General features: G+C 39.3%; 1 protein-coding gene across 1 annotated transcript in view; it reads left to right on the forward strand.

The window, feature by feature from the left end:
• The window catches only part of NIPAL2 (NIPA like domain containing 2), a gene marked incomplete at both ends in the record, with an annotated part of 92,620 nt that extends 77,957 nt beyond the window's left edge, over positions 1-14,663 (forward strand). Inside the window, 6 exons of the mRNA XM_084229540.1 lie at positions 2,136-2,232; positions 7,783-7,918; positions 9,843-9,931; positions 12,064-12,127; positions 13,230-13,324; positions 14,551-14,663. Of these exons, the coding sequence (XP_084085666.1) occupies positions 2,136-2,232; positions 7,783-7,918; positions 9,843-9,931; positions 12,064-12,127; positions 13,230-13,324; positions 14,551-14,663 (594 nt within the window). The remainder of the gene's footprint in view (positions 1-2,135; positions 2,233-7,782; positions 7,919-9,842; positions 9,932-12,063; positions 12,128-13,229; positions 13,325-14,550) is intronic.
• Between the last annotated feature and the right edge of the window lie 1,684 nt (positions 14,664-16,347).

The raw sequence follows: 16,347 nt of genomic DNA on the forward strand, positions 1-16,347 counted from the left end.
TTAATTGCTCTTATAGCATGACTCAATCAAATTAAAGGCTGGTCAGTTAGTCCTAGAAGGCAAAGTTAAAATAATTGGCTTAATTTCCCAGGAAAAGAAGGCTAAGGGATTAGTTAATCTTCTATATTAGATGAAAGGTTTTTAAATGAGGAAAATGTGATCCTGCTGTTTTTCATGCTCACAGAGGATTAAAAAGAGCAACAACTGGGGCCTCCCCAGTGGCGCAGCAGTTGAGCGTCAGGTTGCGAAGCTGCCTGTGGCCTCTGCAGCGCTGGTTCGATCCCCGGCTGCTCCCCGGCCACCAGAGGAGGGTCCCACATGGGGCGCAGACCTCTCCTGCCACCCGCTGCTCCCCTCAGCAGTGTACTTCGGTCCCTCTGCCTGCTCTGCTCCCCGCTCTGACTCTGGTGAATTCTCTCACCCTCCCACGCTTCTGACTGTACCCACTGCATGTATAAACAAACAAATAAATAAATAAATAAAAATACGTGCCTCTTTAAAATAAATTAAAAAAAAATAAAATTGAGAACTCAAACTTACACTAGAGTTTTCTTAAGGGTAGGAAAATTTTATAGGCATTCAGTCAATTCATATTTTGAACAATTGGTTTATTAGACATCAGGTCTGTTTTTTTAAGAAAGTTCAGATAAATTTGAAATATCATTTCCTCATCAATTCCATATATAGAGTGGATGATTAGTGGATAATTGTGTCACTGGAGATAGAACAGGACAGATAAATTACACTTCCTCATAATGCTGATACCCTGGCTTGGGAGACGCACACTAAGTACACGAACAGGAAGTACACTGGGGGATGCCAAAACCCTCTACAGTAGCCACCTGAAGTCGGGATTGTGATCAAATGACTGGAGGCTGTTAGAACCAAGTGGTCAGGGAAGACCTCCGGGGGAGGTGATGTTGCAGCTACAAGCTGAGTAGGAGCCACTGGGCAAAGATCAGGGAATGAGCATTCCAGGCCCACCAAATAGTCAGTGCAGAGATCCAAAAGCAGGAATAAGCCAAGAACAGCAAAGAACCAGAGCATGAAGGACATGATACAGAATTTGTGGCTGGCAAAGGGTGGCATATCCAGGAGTGCACAAGAAGTCAGAGAAAACTAAAGTTTGATAATCCTAGAGGGAGTTTGGACTTTATTCCTAATGGGATAGGAAGTTACAGGCAGTATAAGCAAAGGAATGACTAGATCTTATTTATATTTTCACAACATGTATCATCCTGGATGAATCTCACAAACATAATGCATAGTGGAAAAAAGCAAACAAGTGAAAGCAAGTATGATTTCACTTGTGTAGAGTCCAGACATAAGCAAAACTAAATAAGATGTCATTTGAGGATGCAAAGAAATGTGATGAACTCTAAGTGTAAACACACTCAGGATAATTATACATAGGAAACAATAGACTCAGCCTTCTAGACCCAGTGCTCTAACACCACCTACCTGCCAATGACACCCATAGTAAACACAAAATTCAGTGCACTGTTTCCTGAGGAATTCATAGGGGGAGGGGCACCCAAGAGACTTCAAAGGTATTGATGGATTCTGTTTCTCAGGTTGGCTAGAGGGCACATAAATACTTGTTATATTATAAATAACATATATGTATATCATACGGTTGAAATATTTCATTGTCCAAACTGTTAATTCCTCTGGTTGCTAAATGGTTGGGTTATAAAATCAGATGAATTAGAAGCGATTGTAAAAGTGGGTAATGGGAAGTGAGGTAAAGGGAAGCATTTTCAGTTTGTACAGTGGGGAGTATGGGAATGTCATTTACTGAGCAGTGAAGGCCTCAAGAGGAACAGGTTGTGAAGATGAGGAATCAAGAGATAGGTGTTGCCCATATCCATATGCTATGGCTATTACACATGTGTGTGGAAATGTTTAGTATAGTATAGGTGGGTATATGAGCCTGGAGTTGCAGGGAGGTAGGACTGGAGATGTAGAGTTGGGTGTCATTGGCATGTAGGTGATGTTAGCTCACCTGGTCTAGAAGGTCGAGTCTCCTTATATTGTCTCCTAAATGTATAATTATCCTTAGGATTTCCAGTCACCCACAACACTTGCAAAATCCAAAAGAGAAGTATAATTTATACTTTTTTTTTCACTTTTAGATTTTGGAAATAGTAATTTTCTGCATTCTCCTATACTTTCTTAAAAGAAAAGGAATGAAGCATATTGCAATTCTGCTAACCCTGGTGGCACTTCTAGGTAAGGATACATTTAGTTTTCTAATTCTCTGCTCTAGCCATGCGAAGTCATAAAAGAGATTTGAAGGAAAATACTAAGCATTCTATTATTTTCTCACTGTTTCCATTTTTCACCTGTCATCTCTGGCAATTTGAGGATTTTCATTCTCAGAAAGTAATTGAAAATATTAAAAGAGAAACAAATGAATGACCCCTGTTGAAACTTTTGTAGCAGGAGTTAGTAATCAAGACCTATCCTGCTTACATTAAAAAAAAAAAAAAACTAACATATGGCTAATGTAAGTAAGTAGTACAATTTTCCTTAAATACATGTCTTCAATTTATTGTTTACTCACCCATTACATTTCATTCCAGAGACACCTTGAACGACTTGACAATTGATGTTTAGATAAACCCAATATATGTTTATAAAATTTAATCTATACCTTCACCCACACACACACCCCACATAGACTCACACATATCAACTCTAAACTTCACTAATCATTTGGGAAATTCCCTTTTAAAATTTTTATTGGTGCGTCTTTCAGGGAAAGAGGAAGGAGAGGGATCAGAGGGAGGGAGGAGCACAGGAGACTGAGGTGATGGTGCATCAGTGAAGGAAATTCTATGGGGACTACACCTGGGGGGTGGGGGAAGCAAACATTGCTTAAAAATAGACAATGATATAAATATATATTTAAAATAAATTTTAAAAAGATATGTCTTTAACAACAGTATCACCTGTATGTCACCTGAATACTGTAGATTATACTATCAGGGCAGGCTGCAGCCCCCTGCCAGTGAGCTGCTGGAGTTTTCATTTCATTAACTAGCTTTCTACTTGTATCCAATTAGTGTTTGTGATAGTTACTTACAGATACAGATTTACTTTATATCTTATTCAGGCATGTTGCCATTCCCAAGAACAGAAAAGAAACTTTATATTTGTTACCTTCCCAACTACAGGTACCAAGAACAAAGGCAAACAACTGAGAGAAAATGTGCATTGCATAGGAAAACACTGAAAATAAAGAGAACTTTATCATTTAAGATCATACCTATCATTTGTGATCATATATGTAAATGAGGTCAATTTACCTAATTTAAAAAATTAGAGAAAAATTCCCAGATTGATGTTGAAACGGATTCTCAAATCAGATCCAACCAGTAGGCACTGGCTCTGCTACCTAAGTCTGGTGAGCTCCTCCTCCAGCCACAGTATGATTTGACTAAATACTAATGGAGTTGGGAGATCCAGGACTTCTCTACAGGTACCGGGACCAGAACACTTTGTGACTGGCCCTTGCTGGTTATGAAATATTTTGACTTCATACTTATATTTCATCTAAAACAAGGTACACAGATTGAAAGTGAAAGAAAGCAGAAGGGCATGCTGTTACTCTCCAAGTCAAAATCAAGAGAGAAACAGCCAGTGCCAGAAAAAGGCATCATTTATCCAGATTTAAAAGAGCACAGTCCCTAGAACATCATGCTTAATATGCAATGGAAAACCCTGCAGAAAAATTTTAAACTACCTCAGCAGTTATATAAGAGGACTAGGAGACTTCCCTTAACTCATGGAAGAAAAGTAGACCCAAAAAATGTGTAAAAATAGGGCCTCCCTGGTGGTGCAAGGGTTAAGAAGCAACCTATGAAGCTATCCGCAGCCACTGCAGCATGAGTTCAATGCCCAGCCGGCCAGGGAGCAACCCACATGGTGCAGCAGACCTCTCCTGACTCGCCCACTGCTCCCCTCAGCAGTGTATTTCAGTAGATCTGCCTGTTCTGTTCCCAACTCTGTCGCTGGTGAATCCTCTCACTACCCCCCCTCCTCCCCACCACTGACCTGTACCCCAGCTCTTGTATGCATAAATAAATAAATCTTTTTAAAAATGTGTAAAAATAGAGGAACTGAATTTTGGAACTGAGCTTAATTTTGATCTGGCAGTTCTAATAATGAACTCTAAATCTTAGAAAGCAGAATACACTTTCCTTCAGCGTAATATTTTAAAAAGCTAATCATATAATCGCCACACCAAAAAAAAAAAAAATCCTTGTAAAGTTCCAGGAAGTTGAACTAATACAGACTATATTCTTAGATCACAGCAAAATAAAGACAGAAAATGATAACAAAAATATAAAGCAGTGAAACTACCACCTGGCAATGTTAACACTACTCAGACTGCTGCTGCACCGAAAGTAGAAACCAAGATTTTTAATTTTTTTAAATTTTTGGACAATATATGATTTCTCCCCTCGTGTACGGTCACTGCAGTTCTCTCACCACCATAGAACCCACAGCCCATCACCGTAGTCCCTTGTGCTGCTCCCCACACCTGCACTCAACCCTTCCCACCTCCTCCCCTCATTGATGCCTCAGAGCTAGGATCAGCTTTCAAGGTTTGTCTTTGACCCTTAGAAACCAAGATTTTAGTGCAGCATATATTTAAAAATTTTTTTTGAAGACACTTAATATTAAGCCTATACTTTATGACTAGTGCTATAATCAGAAAGATATTCATTGCTTCAAATGAAAGTAAATTAAACACTCAACTCAAGAAGTTAGGGGAAACTGAAATGAAGCTGAGTTAAGCAGAAAGGAGCCATTAGCAAAGATAAAAGCAAAAATTTGGGGCCTCCCTGGTGACACAGGGCTTAAAGACAGCACTATCAAGCCATCACCAGCCACCGGAGCACACGCAGCACAGAGTTTGATCCCCAGCCGGCCAGGGAGCAACCCACACGGCCACATGGCGCAGCAGAGCTCTCCTGCCTCCCCTGCTGCTCCCCTCAGCAGTGTATTTCAGTAGATCTGCCTGTTCTGCTCCCCATTCTCTCTGGTGAATTCTCCCACCCCCTACCCACTTCTGGCTTACACCCCACCCAGTTCTTGTATGCATAAATAAATAAATCTTTTTTTAAAAAAAGATAAAAGCAAAAATTAATGAACTAAAAAGCAGAAAAGCAGTAAGTTGATAAAATAAACCGAGGAATAAGTTTGTAAAAGATAACTAGCAAATTAGATTCTCCATAAAAAAAAAGGAAAATATCTCAAAATTAAATATAATGAAAATAAATACAAAACCTGGAATAAGTTATTTTTAAAGGATGATAACTATGGAGGAAATTGAGGATTTTTTAAAAAAGTTTCAACCTAAGCAAAAGAGAGTTTAAAATTAATGCCTTTAAATAAGGAACAAATTATTTTCATGTTGTTCAAACTATTTGAGGACATAAAAACTTTCTCCTCCCCCCCACATAATCAGTGTAAATATTGATTCCAAATCTGAAAAAAGATAGCACAAGGAACTAATTTCACACTGAATATTGGAACAAAAGCCACCAGATACCAGAGTCATATATAAAGATTTATGTTCAAAGATGTTCATCACAGTCTCATTTTTAATAGCAAAAAAAGTCTATACAATCTAAATAGCCAAGAATAAGAAATTGCAGATATAAATTACACTTTCATACAAAGGCATACTTTTTAATCCATTTTTTATGCTAAATGGCATAAAAAATACTGGCAGTGGACAATAGGTTTCTAAGTAGTATGTGCTGTGTGTTGTGTGATATTCATACTTTGATAGGAAAATAACTAAAAAGAAATATTCCCAGATGTTAAAAACGATTTAGGGAGGAGTGTTGAGATTATGGGTGATTTTCACTTTTCTTTCTAGGTGTTTCTGCATTTTCCAAATTTCTGAAATGAATGTATATGCTTTTATAGTTTAAAAAATAGTTTAAAAGTATTCATAATCCTAGTGCTTGGAGTTAACAGCATTATAATTTTGTATTTCCAGTCCTCATCAGCCACACCCCCCCCCCAAAAAAAAACACAAAAGGCCTACGAGTACTGGACAACAGCCTATAAATAACTTGTAGTCACAATAAATAGTGATTAATCAGTTAGTCATTGTTTATGCCTTGAAAATATACAAATTAATTACAGCAATTGATAGTTTGTTTAACTGTTTCATAAGGAATTCTGGCTTTGTTTTGTGTTTCAGTGAAGTTAAACATCACATAGTGGCTGTGGTGACCTGCAAGGGCTTTGCCATTTTGAGTTTCTGAGGCCACTGCACAGTGTGTTCAAGTCCTCATTAATGGTCCTTTGGGAACCTGGCTGTTGAGACCACAAGACCATAACCACGTGGTGCTCTAATTCCAGACAAATTCTTTAGAAAGGAATTAATGTTCCTCAAAAGCTAACCTTACACACTTCCACCCTCAAGTGTCACACATCTTCACAAATATTAAAATTTCCTGGATTAACTGAAATATGACTGTTGGCATAATGTCAGAAATAAATGAAAGCATGGAGTCAGTAGACATTGTTAGGTGGAGAGGGGCCTGACTGTCAGGGCCTCTGTTTTGACTGGGGATGTGATTTTAGAATTTATCACCTGGGCTCTTCTGTTAATTATGACTTTGAACAGAAAGAAAATGTTTAATCTGGCCTTAGTACTCTTCGAGTTAAAGTGAATTTTCAGCTTTCAGAAAGGGAAATTATGAAGATTTTTCCTCATTGCCATCACCTGCTATTTTAAACATACTCTTTATATATAAAATGCCTTTTCAAAAGCTAAAAGGAATAAAACCCAGATATATTATGACCAGGTAGATCAGCAGCAACAAAGGTAGTATTCTTCATGTTGCCTTTGACTTAAAATAATTTTTACTTAAAATCAAATAATTATAACTTTCTGTGGGTTTCAGCTAAGTTATGGAATCATATGCCACTGTAATATCAGGGAACCAAAGATTAAAAAAAAAAAAAAATCCCACTCTCTTCTTCCTACAGGAACACAGTGTTTCCAGAAAATGTATCATGGCTTTCATATTGGTATAACCACACCAAGTCACTTTTTCTTCATAACTGTTTGGAACCTAAAAAAATTGTTCTCATAAGGGATAGGTTCCTCTTTAGCACAGAAAATAGATATTGCCTATGTCAAAATTAGATATATCATTGACTCTAAGAAATGAAAACTCAGTTCTGGCCCTTCTTCTAATTAGTGTGTCTGTCAAAAAAATGTTTTTAATGAAACTCCTAGGCATTTACCAATAAAGGACTCACACAGACTTAGTCTGACTCTTAGCAACTCATCAAGAGAGTTGCTTTTCACCTTCCAGGCTTCTCATCTCTGTGGCTGGGAAATTTTTTCAGTATAGTTTAATAATTATTTTCCCACTGCTGTCACATGGACAATCTGACTTTTCTTAAATCCTCCCTTCATTGTTCTCTCCTTTCCCATCTACGGGTAATTATAACCTCCCCGGCATCCTTTCAACAGTTCGGGCTGGAAAATAAGCATCTTGCTCCAAAGATAAAAAGCACCCAGTCACAGAGCAGATCTTTAGCTGATTTGAGCAAATTTAAAGTCCAGCTCAGCTTGAGCAACGGGGCTACTGCTTGGCGAGTGTCACATCCAACCTGCTCACAGCAGTTTTCATTCCCAAGGCATGTTTGGGGTATTTGCTACTCTGCCACATACACGGAAGGTATTTATTTGTAATTCTGACTCAAATATGTATTTTATTTGTATTTTTTTTTCTTTTTCAGCCTCATTGACTGTTATTTCAGTAAAAGCCATCTCAGGCATGATCACTTTTTCTGTGACGGATAAAATGCAACTAACCTATCCCATCTTCTATATCATGTTTATCATCATGGTAGCATCTTGTGTTTTCCAAGTCAAGTAAGTTAGCTTCTGCATACTCACTGATCTTTCAACATTCCTGCGCTTCTCTGAACATTAATCTTTATTGGCTTCAGATGATCATTAAAATTAGTTGCGACTGATTTCTAAGGGTGAAGGGTCTACAGCTTATCCTCAGCCAACATGCCTGGCTTAATCCTTCGCATCCAATAATAAGTTTTTACTAAGCATTGCCTTCACATCTTGTGAGTTCTAAAGTACAGCCATAATCCAACTAAGTGCACTCTGATACTTTCCTGATGCTCTTCTGCTTGTAATTAATAGCCATCGTACACAGGTTGTCATTAGCAATAAATCAAAGGGGCAGGTCCACATCCAGGATTTCATTCTAAATATAGGAAATACATGAACCCTTCACCTTCATTTCTTAGCTCGTGCTCATTAATTGCCTGGAGATGGACAGAACCAGTCGTTTTTGGCCCTGAGGGAAATCTTTTTCCCAGAGCTTTGCATCTTTGGCTAGAATTTTCTTTGTACCCATGGGACTGTGGTAGGATTGCTTTATGTTTCTCTTGGGGCCTAATATTGGTGACATGGAACATTTAAAATTTCTGCTCTTCTCTCCCCCTACCTCCATCTGCTCCGATCACTTCCCCTTCATTTCACATTGTGATTATGCCTTTGCCTGCTGGGCTCTTGAGTCAACCAGAAAGTTTTCTGTTTACCCTACAATGCTTTGCAAAAGCAGCATCCCACTGGCAGCAAGGAAATCAGAGTCCCAACCCAGGAAGAGAGGGCTTCCTTACATTCAGTGCCAGCGGTGAAGTCTAATTGGGATAGAGGATATAGGGTTGGATAGAGGCCTTGTTAGATGAAATGTGGATTTCCCAGAGAAACTCCATGTTTTGTCACTGTTTTGTTTGTCATTTTCTTACAAAACTGAACGTGTTTCTTATACTTGAAGCTTTTTTATGTTGTTTCCTTTCTCTTTCTCCTTCTGAATTAATCAGCACTTTTGGAATTTAGTGATTACCCTCATTATCTTCATATTATGCTTGATGAATTCACAAGGCGGATACAATTGAATGCAAACAGCATTCCTATCACCCTGCTTTAGTTCCTGCATCTTTCACACTGTAAAACTGTGGTTCTCAGCCCTGGCTACCCTTTGAAATTACCCAAAGAGGCTTGTGCATATATGTATACATTCACATATCTACCTGCATGTGCACACATAGGCGAGCATGTTTGCATGCATGCACATGTATGTGCATGCATGTGCTAGTGTAAATACATGCAAGGGCACACCGGGCTTTACCCACACACACAAAAATTTTAAATGCTCTAGTCAGAACCTAAACATTAGTGCTTTTTTAAAGCACCCAGGTGATATCAATGCAATGCACAGCTTTAGGAAAAGGTCTAGTCCCCGACTGGGCAGAACAGCATAGTTATGGGAACCTGAATCACTTTGGTGGCCAAAGTGAGAGGCTGAGCTCCCACATGTGCTCTGCAGCTGGAGCCCTGAGCATTGTTTCTGAAACATTACACATTCCTTTACTTCTCCATCTTCTTTCTTGGCACGTGGCATGTCAATGGATAGCTACACTATTCCCCAGATATGATATTTAACAGATTCTAGGGTCTATCCTAATGAATCAACCCCAGTGTGATACTGGTCCAGCAGCTTGAATCGCTTCCAACTCAAACTTCTGTGGCCTCGGAATATGATTAATTGCTTTTCATTGTTACTGTTGTTGGTTTAAACAGACCATAAAACCTGACATCTGATCTCATACATCAGATGCATATAAGCTGTGACTGCTGATTGGAAATGCCCTTTTACTGCACTTCCTTCCCCTTTGTAGTTGGAGCTAAAGAACATGCGTTTCTTGAAGTTGTTGGTAACTTAATGCTAAGGGTCTCTTAAAGCCTGAGCTTCAGTAAGTGCTTTCTGCTCTAGGTTCCTGAATCAAGCCACACAACTCTACAATACAGCGATGGTGGTGCCAATTAACCATGTTTTCTTTACAACTAGTGCCATTATTGCAGGTAAGTTTTGGCTTTCTATACTTAGGTGAGTCCATTCCATAACAAGCATAAAGTTTCTCTCAGAATAAATGAGAAAAATCAAGGAAGGTTTAGGTTACAAGGATCTGTATAGCCTATATTCTCAGGGCATTTTACCCAATGTCTGACAATAAGCCAAACAAGCCAACTTCAACAATATATTAGAAGATGTTATGCCATGATCAAGTGGGATTTATTCCAGGATGCAAAGATGGTTCAGCATTTATAAATCAATGAATGAGACACCATATCAACAAGGGTATTAATAGCTCAATAAATACAGACAAAAAACATTTCACAATACTCAGCATTCATGTATGATTAAAACACTCAACCAAATGAGTATAGAAGGAACTTAACATAACAGAAGCCACATAGGCAAACTCATTGGCAACATGATACTGGATTGTTTAGTATTTCTTGTCTTTTTCCAAAGAAAACATAGATGGCCAGCCAACCAGCACATGAAAGTATGTCCATCATTTCTTATTATTAGGAAAATGATAATTAAAACCACAGTGAGACATCACCTCACACCTGTGAGAATGACTTGGTATCAAAAAGACAAACAGGTTTTAGCAAGGATATGGAGAAAAAGAAACCCTTGTTCACTGTTGGGACTCTAAATGAGTGCAACCTCTATAGAAAGCAAAGATTTATCAACAACATAAGAATAACAATACCATACAGTGTAGCCTTCCCACTTCTGGGTATTTGCCCAACAAATATGAAAACATAATGTATCTCCCATGTTTACTGCAACATTATTCACAATAACCAAGAGTTGGAACACCCTAGGTCACCATAGACAGATGAATGGATTAGGAAAATGTGGAGTACATATCCACCATAGAATACTACACAACTATAAAAAAAAGTCAAAATCCTTCATTTGCAAAATATTGATTGACCTAAAGGGTGTTATGCTTAGTGAAATATATCAGATGGAGAACAACAAAAATCATATGGTTTCACACATAAGTGGTAGATAAACAAATAAACAAGCAAAACAAAAACAAAGTTTTAAACTATAAGACTAAAATAGTGGTTACCAGAAGGGAAGGGGAAAAGGAAAAGGGGTGGTGGGTAAATTGACTAAGAGGAGTCAAGATACATGGTGATGGATGGAAACTAGACTTCTGTTGATTTCTAATGTGGTATATACAGGTATTGCTGTATAAAGTTATACATCAATGTTACTTCCATGAACAAAAAAGAATTTGACATGGCTTTGTCCTGTGAAAAGCTTATTCTCTAGGTGAGAAGTAAGAAAGCTTCTTAAGCTCAGGGCTCTTGTTCACTGCAGTGTCTGCCGCAGTAAAGAGTCACTGGCAGATCAGACTCTCATCAAATAGTTGTTAACTGACTGGCAAGGTCAACATCACACAAAGTAATTCCAGGTGACATATAATTTAAATCTACATTATTTTATAAAAATTCTACAAAGACTTTGGAACCTTAAACCAAGAAGAAATCATCGAGACTAACAAGGAGAGAAGAGAAGCTCATCGGAGTTAACGACATACCCATGTTACCCTTCACCCAAAGGGACGTCCAGAAGGAGGAGATGGGAGAGGGAGTGGGCAGTGAGAAATGTTGCTGAGCTAGCACGGCAGTTGCTAAAGTGTCCTCCAGTGCCTGAGTGAGCGCTGGCCAGACGGGCAGGCCACAGGGCATTGCCAGGAGTGACGGCATGGACAGCAGCTGGCCTGAGGTGAGCATGCTGGGTCAAAACCCCAGAGTCCACGCAGACTCTCAGGCAGGCTTGCTGACTTCTGAAACTGGGAAATGTCACAGGGAAATTGGTTCCGGAGGGACAAATAGGGACTGGATAAGAAATTTCTATTTGCAAAGTTTATATCAATTACATTGATTTTATAATGACACATTCATCACATATGATTTTATAGCAAGACATTATATAAAGTCTACAAATCTGTGTGTTTTTTTGGAATTCTAAGTGTAGAGTGCAAATATATTTAAATTGAGCTACTGAATATGCTTAGGATGGCTATACTTAGAAAAAATAATAAAATAAAACTTGCAAAAACAACATGTTGCTGTTATAATTATTCTTATCCTAAGATTAATTTTGTCCTCTATTCCTATTATAGGTATCATATTTTATCAGGAATTCCTTGGTGCAGCTTTTCTCACTATATTTATGTATCTTTTTGGGTGAGTAAATGTCTCAGAGGTAAAATATGTGAGATTCTATTACTTTTACATAGGGTTTTTGGCATTGTACCTGAGGCATAGGAAATTGGAAAATAATTTAAGAAACATCCATTTCCTGAGCTCCTAAAAGAAACATTCCTTTCAACTTAACACCACACAGGGCTCTGTGTCTTTGACTTTGTGACTTAGATATTTCTCGGTAGGTTCTGAAACACTGAGGATTTTCAGTTCCAAGTGAAGTGACCTTTATAGCTACTCCACAGCCTTTTCAAGCTCTAGCAGACCTACCTCACCCTTGAGAACACCCCGCTTATGTGTCAGGGAAACACGGATGCCTCTAGGATCACCCAGCTCTGGGGCGGGTCCTAGCTTTAGCTGTCAGAGCATCACACTGATGCCATCCCTTACTGTGTTGGGTGCCCAGCTTGACCCCTTCCCAGAGATGGATGGGTATCACTGCTGGCACTGTTTGCTGGGTGAGAAACTACTTGCAAACAGAGAACTTTGTGATACTGTCAAAGTGTCGGAGCTTCTCCTTGGCTCCCACCAGCACCCCATTAGTGCTTAGCTGCTTCATAATCTGGTATTCAGCAGGACCTTTGTTATGCAGACTTGAGCCCAGACTATTTTCTGCGCAGGAAACCATCTATCTTGAAAGTGCAGTTTCGTAAGATGTCTGGGCAAGGCTATACTTCTGGGGTCTGGAAACTATGACTATTCTTATGGCCAAAGACAACTAAATTTCTTAGAAAATTAAAGAATAAATTATTTTTTTTTTGCTTCTGTTGCATGTTAATAATAGGTTTGGGCGTGCATGGATAGAAAATGAGACCTAGAGTCTACCCAGAGGGGCTAGGGCCCGAATTAGCCTCCAGATGGTAAAAACCTGGGGCAGATTTATTGGATGCTCCCCAAGTGTTGGTTCTGGAGACAAATATTATTGGCTACAACAATTAGGACAAGTTCTAGGCAGCTTACCATGAGAAACAGGATGAACAAAACCGATGGAATGTATGTCATCATGTAAAATATGGAACTCGGTAATTTAATACCATGAGTTGTTTTGCTGCTCGTGTGTTCTATATTAATATTATTCTTACAGGTGTTTGCTGTCATTCCTGGGTGTGTTGTTGGTCACAAGAGATCGAGAAAAGGAACATGTGCCACGGTCTTACATTGATTTTGGAAATATCCCTGGTAAAATAATATATTCTTCAATTTACACTAGAAAACTTTATCCTTCTAAATTAATAACTGGTAGTATTATTTGGGGTGTTACATATAAAATAATTCTTAACCTTCCAAGCTGTACATTTAATGATGAAACCAAAGGTGATGTTTTAACTATAAATGTTAAATAATTGTTTAAATGTCAGTTTTATACAGAACAGTGGGATATAGGAGGACTGTTTTCTTGATTTGGGTGACTCACAGATTTCCTTTTTGAGTGTCCTTAAACTAGAAAAGCATAGAGGGAAAGTCAGGGAATGGTAACCAACAGCAGGCCCCTGCTGCTTGGAGAACCTTTAAAGGGACATCTTGGATAGCAGGCGAGGCTGTTAGGGAACATCTTGGGGCCAAGAGTGACATTTGACACAGTCACCAGAACATGAACATCTTCTTCCCCTAATCCTTACCTCATTCACCCTACTCCCCTCCAATAATCTCCAGCTTTTCTAGGAATTTGGGGTGACCCGTAGCTGTCCAAACAGGAGTAGCCATGTTCTTACTGCTGCCTCCACCATTCTGCTATGACCAAGCCTTTGAAGCAAAAACCACTACAGCCCCATCCCTATGACGGAGGAAAATAATGGCCCTATGAATTCTATAACCTCTTTGCTTTTAAGCCCTCTTACCAGCTAACAGTGATCAGCGCAGGAATTGACTTTTATGGCAAAAGGGTGCATTATAAATGACTTGCATGGTCCGATATTTTTGGTAGGTAATAAAGTCTACCTATTTTGAACTCTTTTCCATTTCACAAAGCCCCAGACATAGGATCAGTAACAACTTCAGAAGCCTCTGTCACAGACTGCTTTTCTATGTTGTTCTATGTATTAGACTAAACATAGAAAAAGCAGCTAGAACGAGGGCAGGGGAGGCCGAAAGATTGGGAGACCATGAGAGCTTCATGGTGAGAGTGGACTGTCACCCTGATCTCCAGGCCCGGGGAGTAAGCCCTGGGGGTGGGAGGTGCCGACCCATGTGTGCGCGCCACGGTCACACAGCAATAGACGTGGAGTTCTGCGGGCCCTTTCTTCCTTGACATTTGTCTCTTCTGTTCAGGGGGTGACCACATAGTGTTTTTATTTTTTTTTTCACATAGTATTTTTAGAAAGGGAATAAAATGTGGCCTAGATAGAGAAATTATCCTCTGTAGCAGCTCAAAGGACTTTGTGTGTGTGTGATTGTTATCTCCACAGGGAAACAAATGTTGGACAAAATACAACCAGACTCGAATGGCTTATCCTATGGAACTTTGCCTGATGGAAGTGACTCAACAAAGAGCCAAAGTGGAGAGAAGAAAGAAGCCTGAAATGCCAAGGGATGGCTGTTGGCCTGTTACTCGATACCACCTTTTTAAAAAGGCGCACATGTTCAATTTGTGTCAGCAGCTGTTTGAGGCTGACATGTGCTAGCACTAGTTTCCATCCTTACCCCACCTCCATTTCTATACCAGTCAGGCGTGCTGAAGCTTTGACAGTCACGTGCTCTCATGGAATGTAGCTTGAAGTGCTCCCCACACCCTGGCCTCTCCCTGGTGAATGTTTAACTGCATAGATCTTAGTTAGAGCCTGGCTACCCGAGCTGGGGAGTGGTACACCCCGACACAGAAAAATGTGCATCTGCAGCTCGCCTGTAGAACACATCGGCTGCTTCTCCCACGCAGCTTGGCGTGGCAGTTGCCTGGCTTTCAAGAGACGTTGTGTCCCATGGTCGTACTCTCAAACCAAACGTGCAAGAGCGTTTTTCCCAAGACATCTTTGACGAAACTCCCCAAAAGGATCCCAGCTTTCTATTCCCAAATTAGCACAGGAAATCATCCTTTCTGAAAACTAGCCTTGTTGTAAACATCCTTTGAAAAGAAAGTAAGGATGGCTTTGAAATCATATTTTGTAAGTGGCATTCTGTAATGGCGTATACCAAAACTGAAACACCTCAGCTGGCAGACTTTAAACTTAAGAAAAATTAAAGAATTACGATCCATCTTTTAACATAAAGTATAGAATAGCAATATTTTCTTCAGCTATATTGAGTCTATGACACTTGAATTGCAAGGGAAAACTTCCTATCCTATGCCTTTGTTTAGATCTTAGAATTTTTCAAGTGGGTTTATGTTTTAATTCTCGACATGTCCCAAAAATTATATGTAAATCCTTAGTGATATTTCCACTAATATGTCATTTCTCCCCTTAGTCATTATCTCAAGCTTTATAAGTTCTTCTAGGTAAAAGGACAGTTACACTTAGAGAACTGGATTTCAGCCAGTTTCTCGAGTCTGTAGTCACAGCTCCCAAGTGAGATGGTCCAACCTGCATCTTGAGAAGCAGCAGCCCAGGTGGTCTTGTACCTTGTATGGCTTTTCTGCTGCATTTAGTCACATATCTGCTAAGGTACACTTGCAGGTAGAGTGCCTACTCCTGCCTAATCATTTATTTCTTATGACCTACATAATATTTAAATGAGAAAAGAGCTAGCCTTCATTACAACCAACATCAAATAATGCACCCTAGCCTGAGTGACAATTCAGAACCTTCAGATCCATTCTAACATGTCAGTCCGATCACATCCCAGCCAGTGGCCTTGCATTTATGTAGGTTGTTTAACTCAGAGTGAGACTGTGATGTTTTAGCTTGAGTCTTCAGCTTTGTCATAACCTATGCTCCTGACCAGACCAATTAACCTGGTCAAAAAGACAAGATTCAGATCCATCGCCAATGGATGAATAATCACCTAGATAGAGCCCAAAGCTGGCTTTTGAACCCCTAGTAACAATTACTGTCAGTGTGGAAAGTGTCCTATTAATTCAAATAACAAGGCATATAATTTATGGCACGTTTTACTGAATCAGTCCAACATGTTGGCACTGGAAAACTCAGCTAAGAAATGTGTCTTAAACTACAGCTTTCTGGTGACTCTTAAAACTAGTTTCAAAGATTGGGGACATAATTAGATTGAAGCATTTTGCTTGAAGTAGAACTACATTTATAGCTTACAGC

This window comes from Talpa europaea (assembly GCF_964194135.1).
Source record: "Talpa europaea genome assembly, chromosome: 3".
In the NCBI taxonomy this organism is placed as follows: Eukaryota; Metazoa; Chordata; class Mammalia; order Eulipotyphla; family Talpidae; genus Talpa; species Talpa europaea.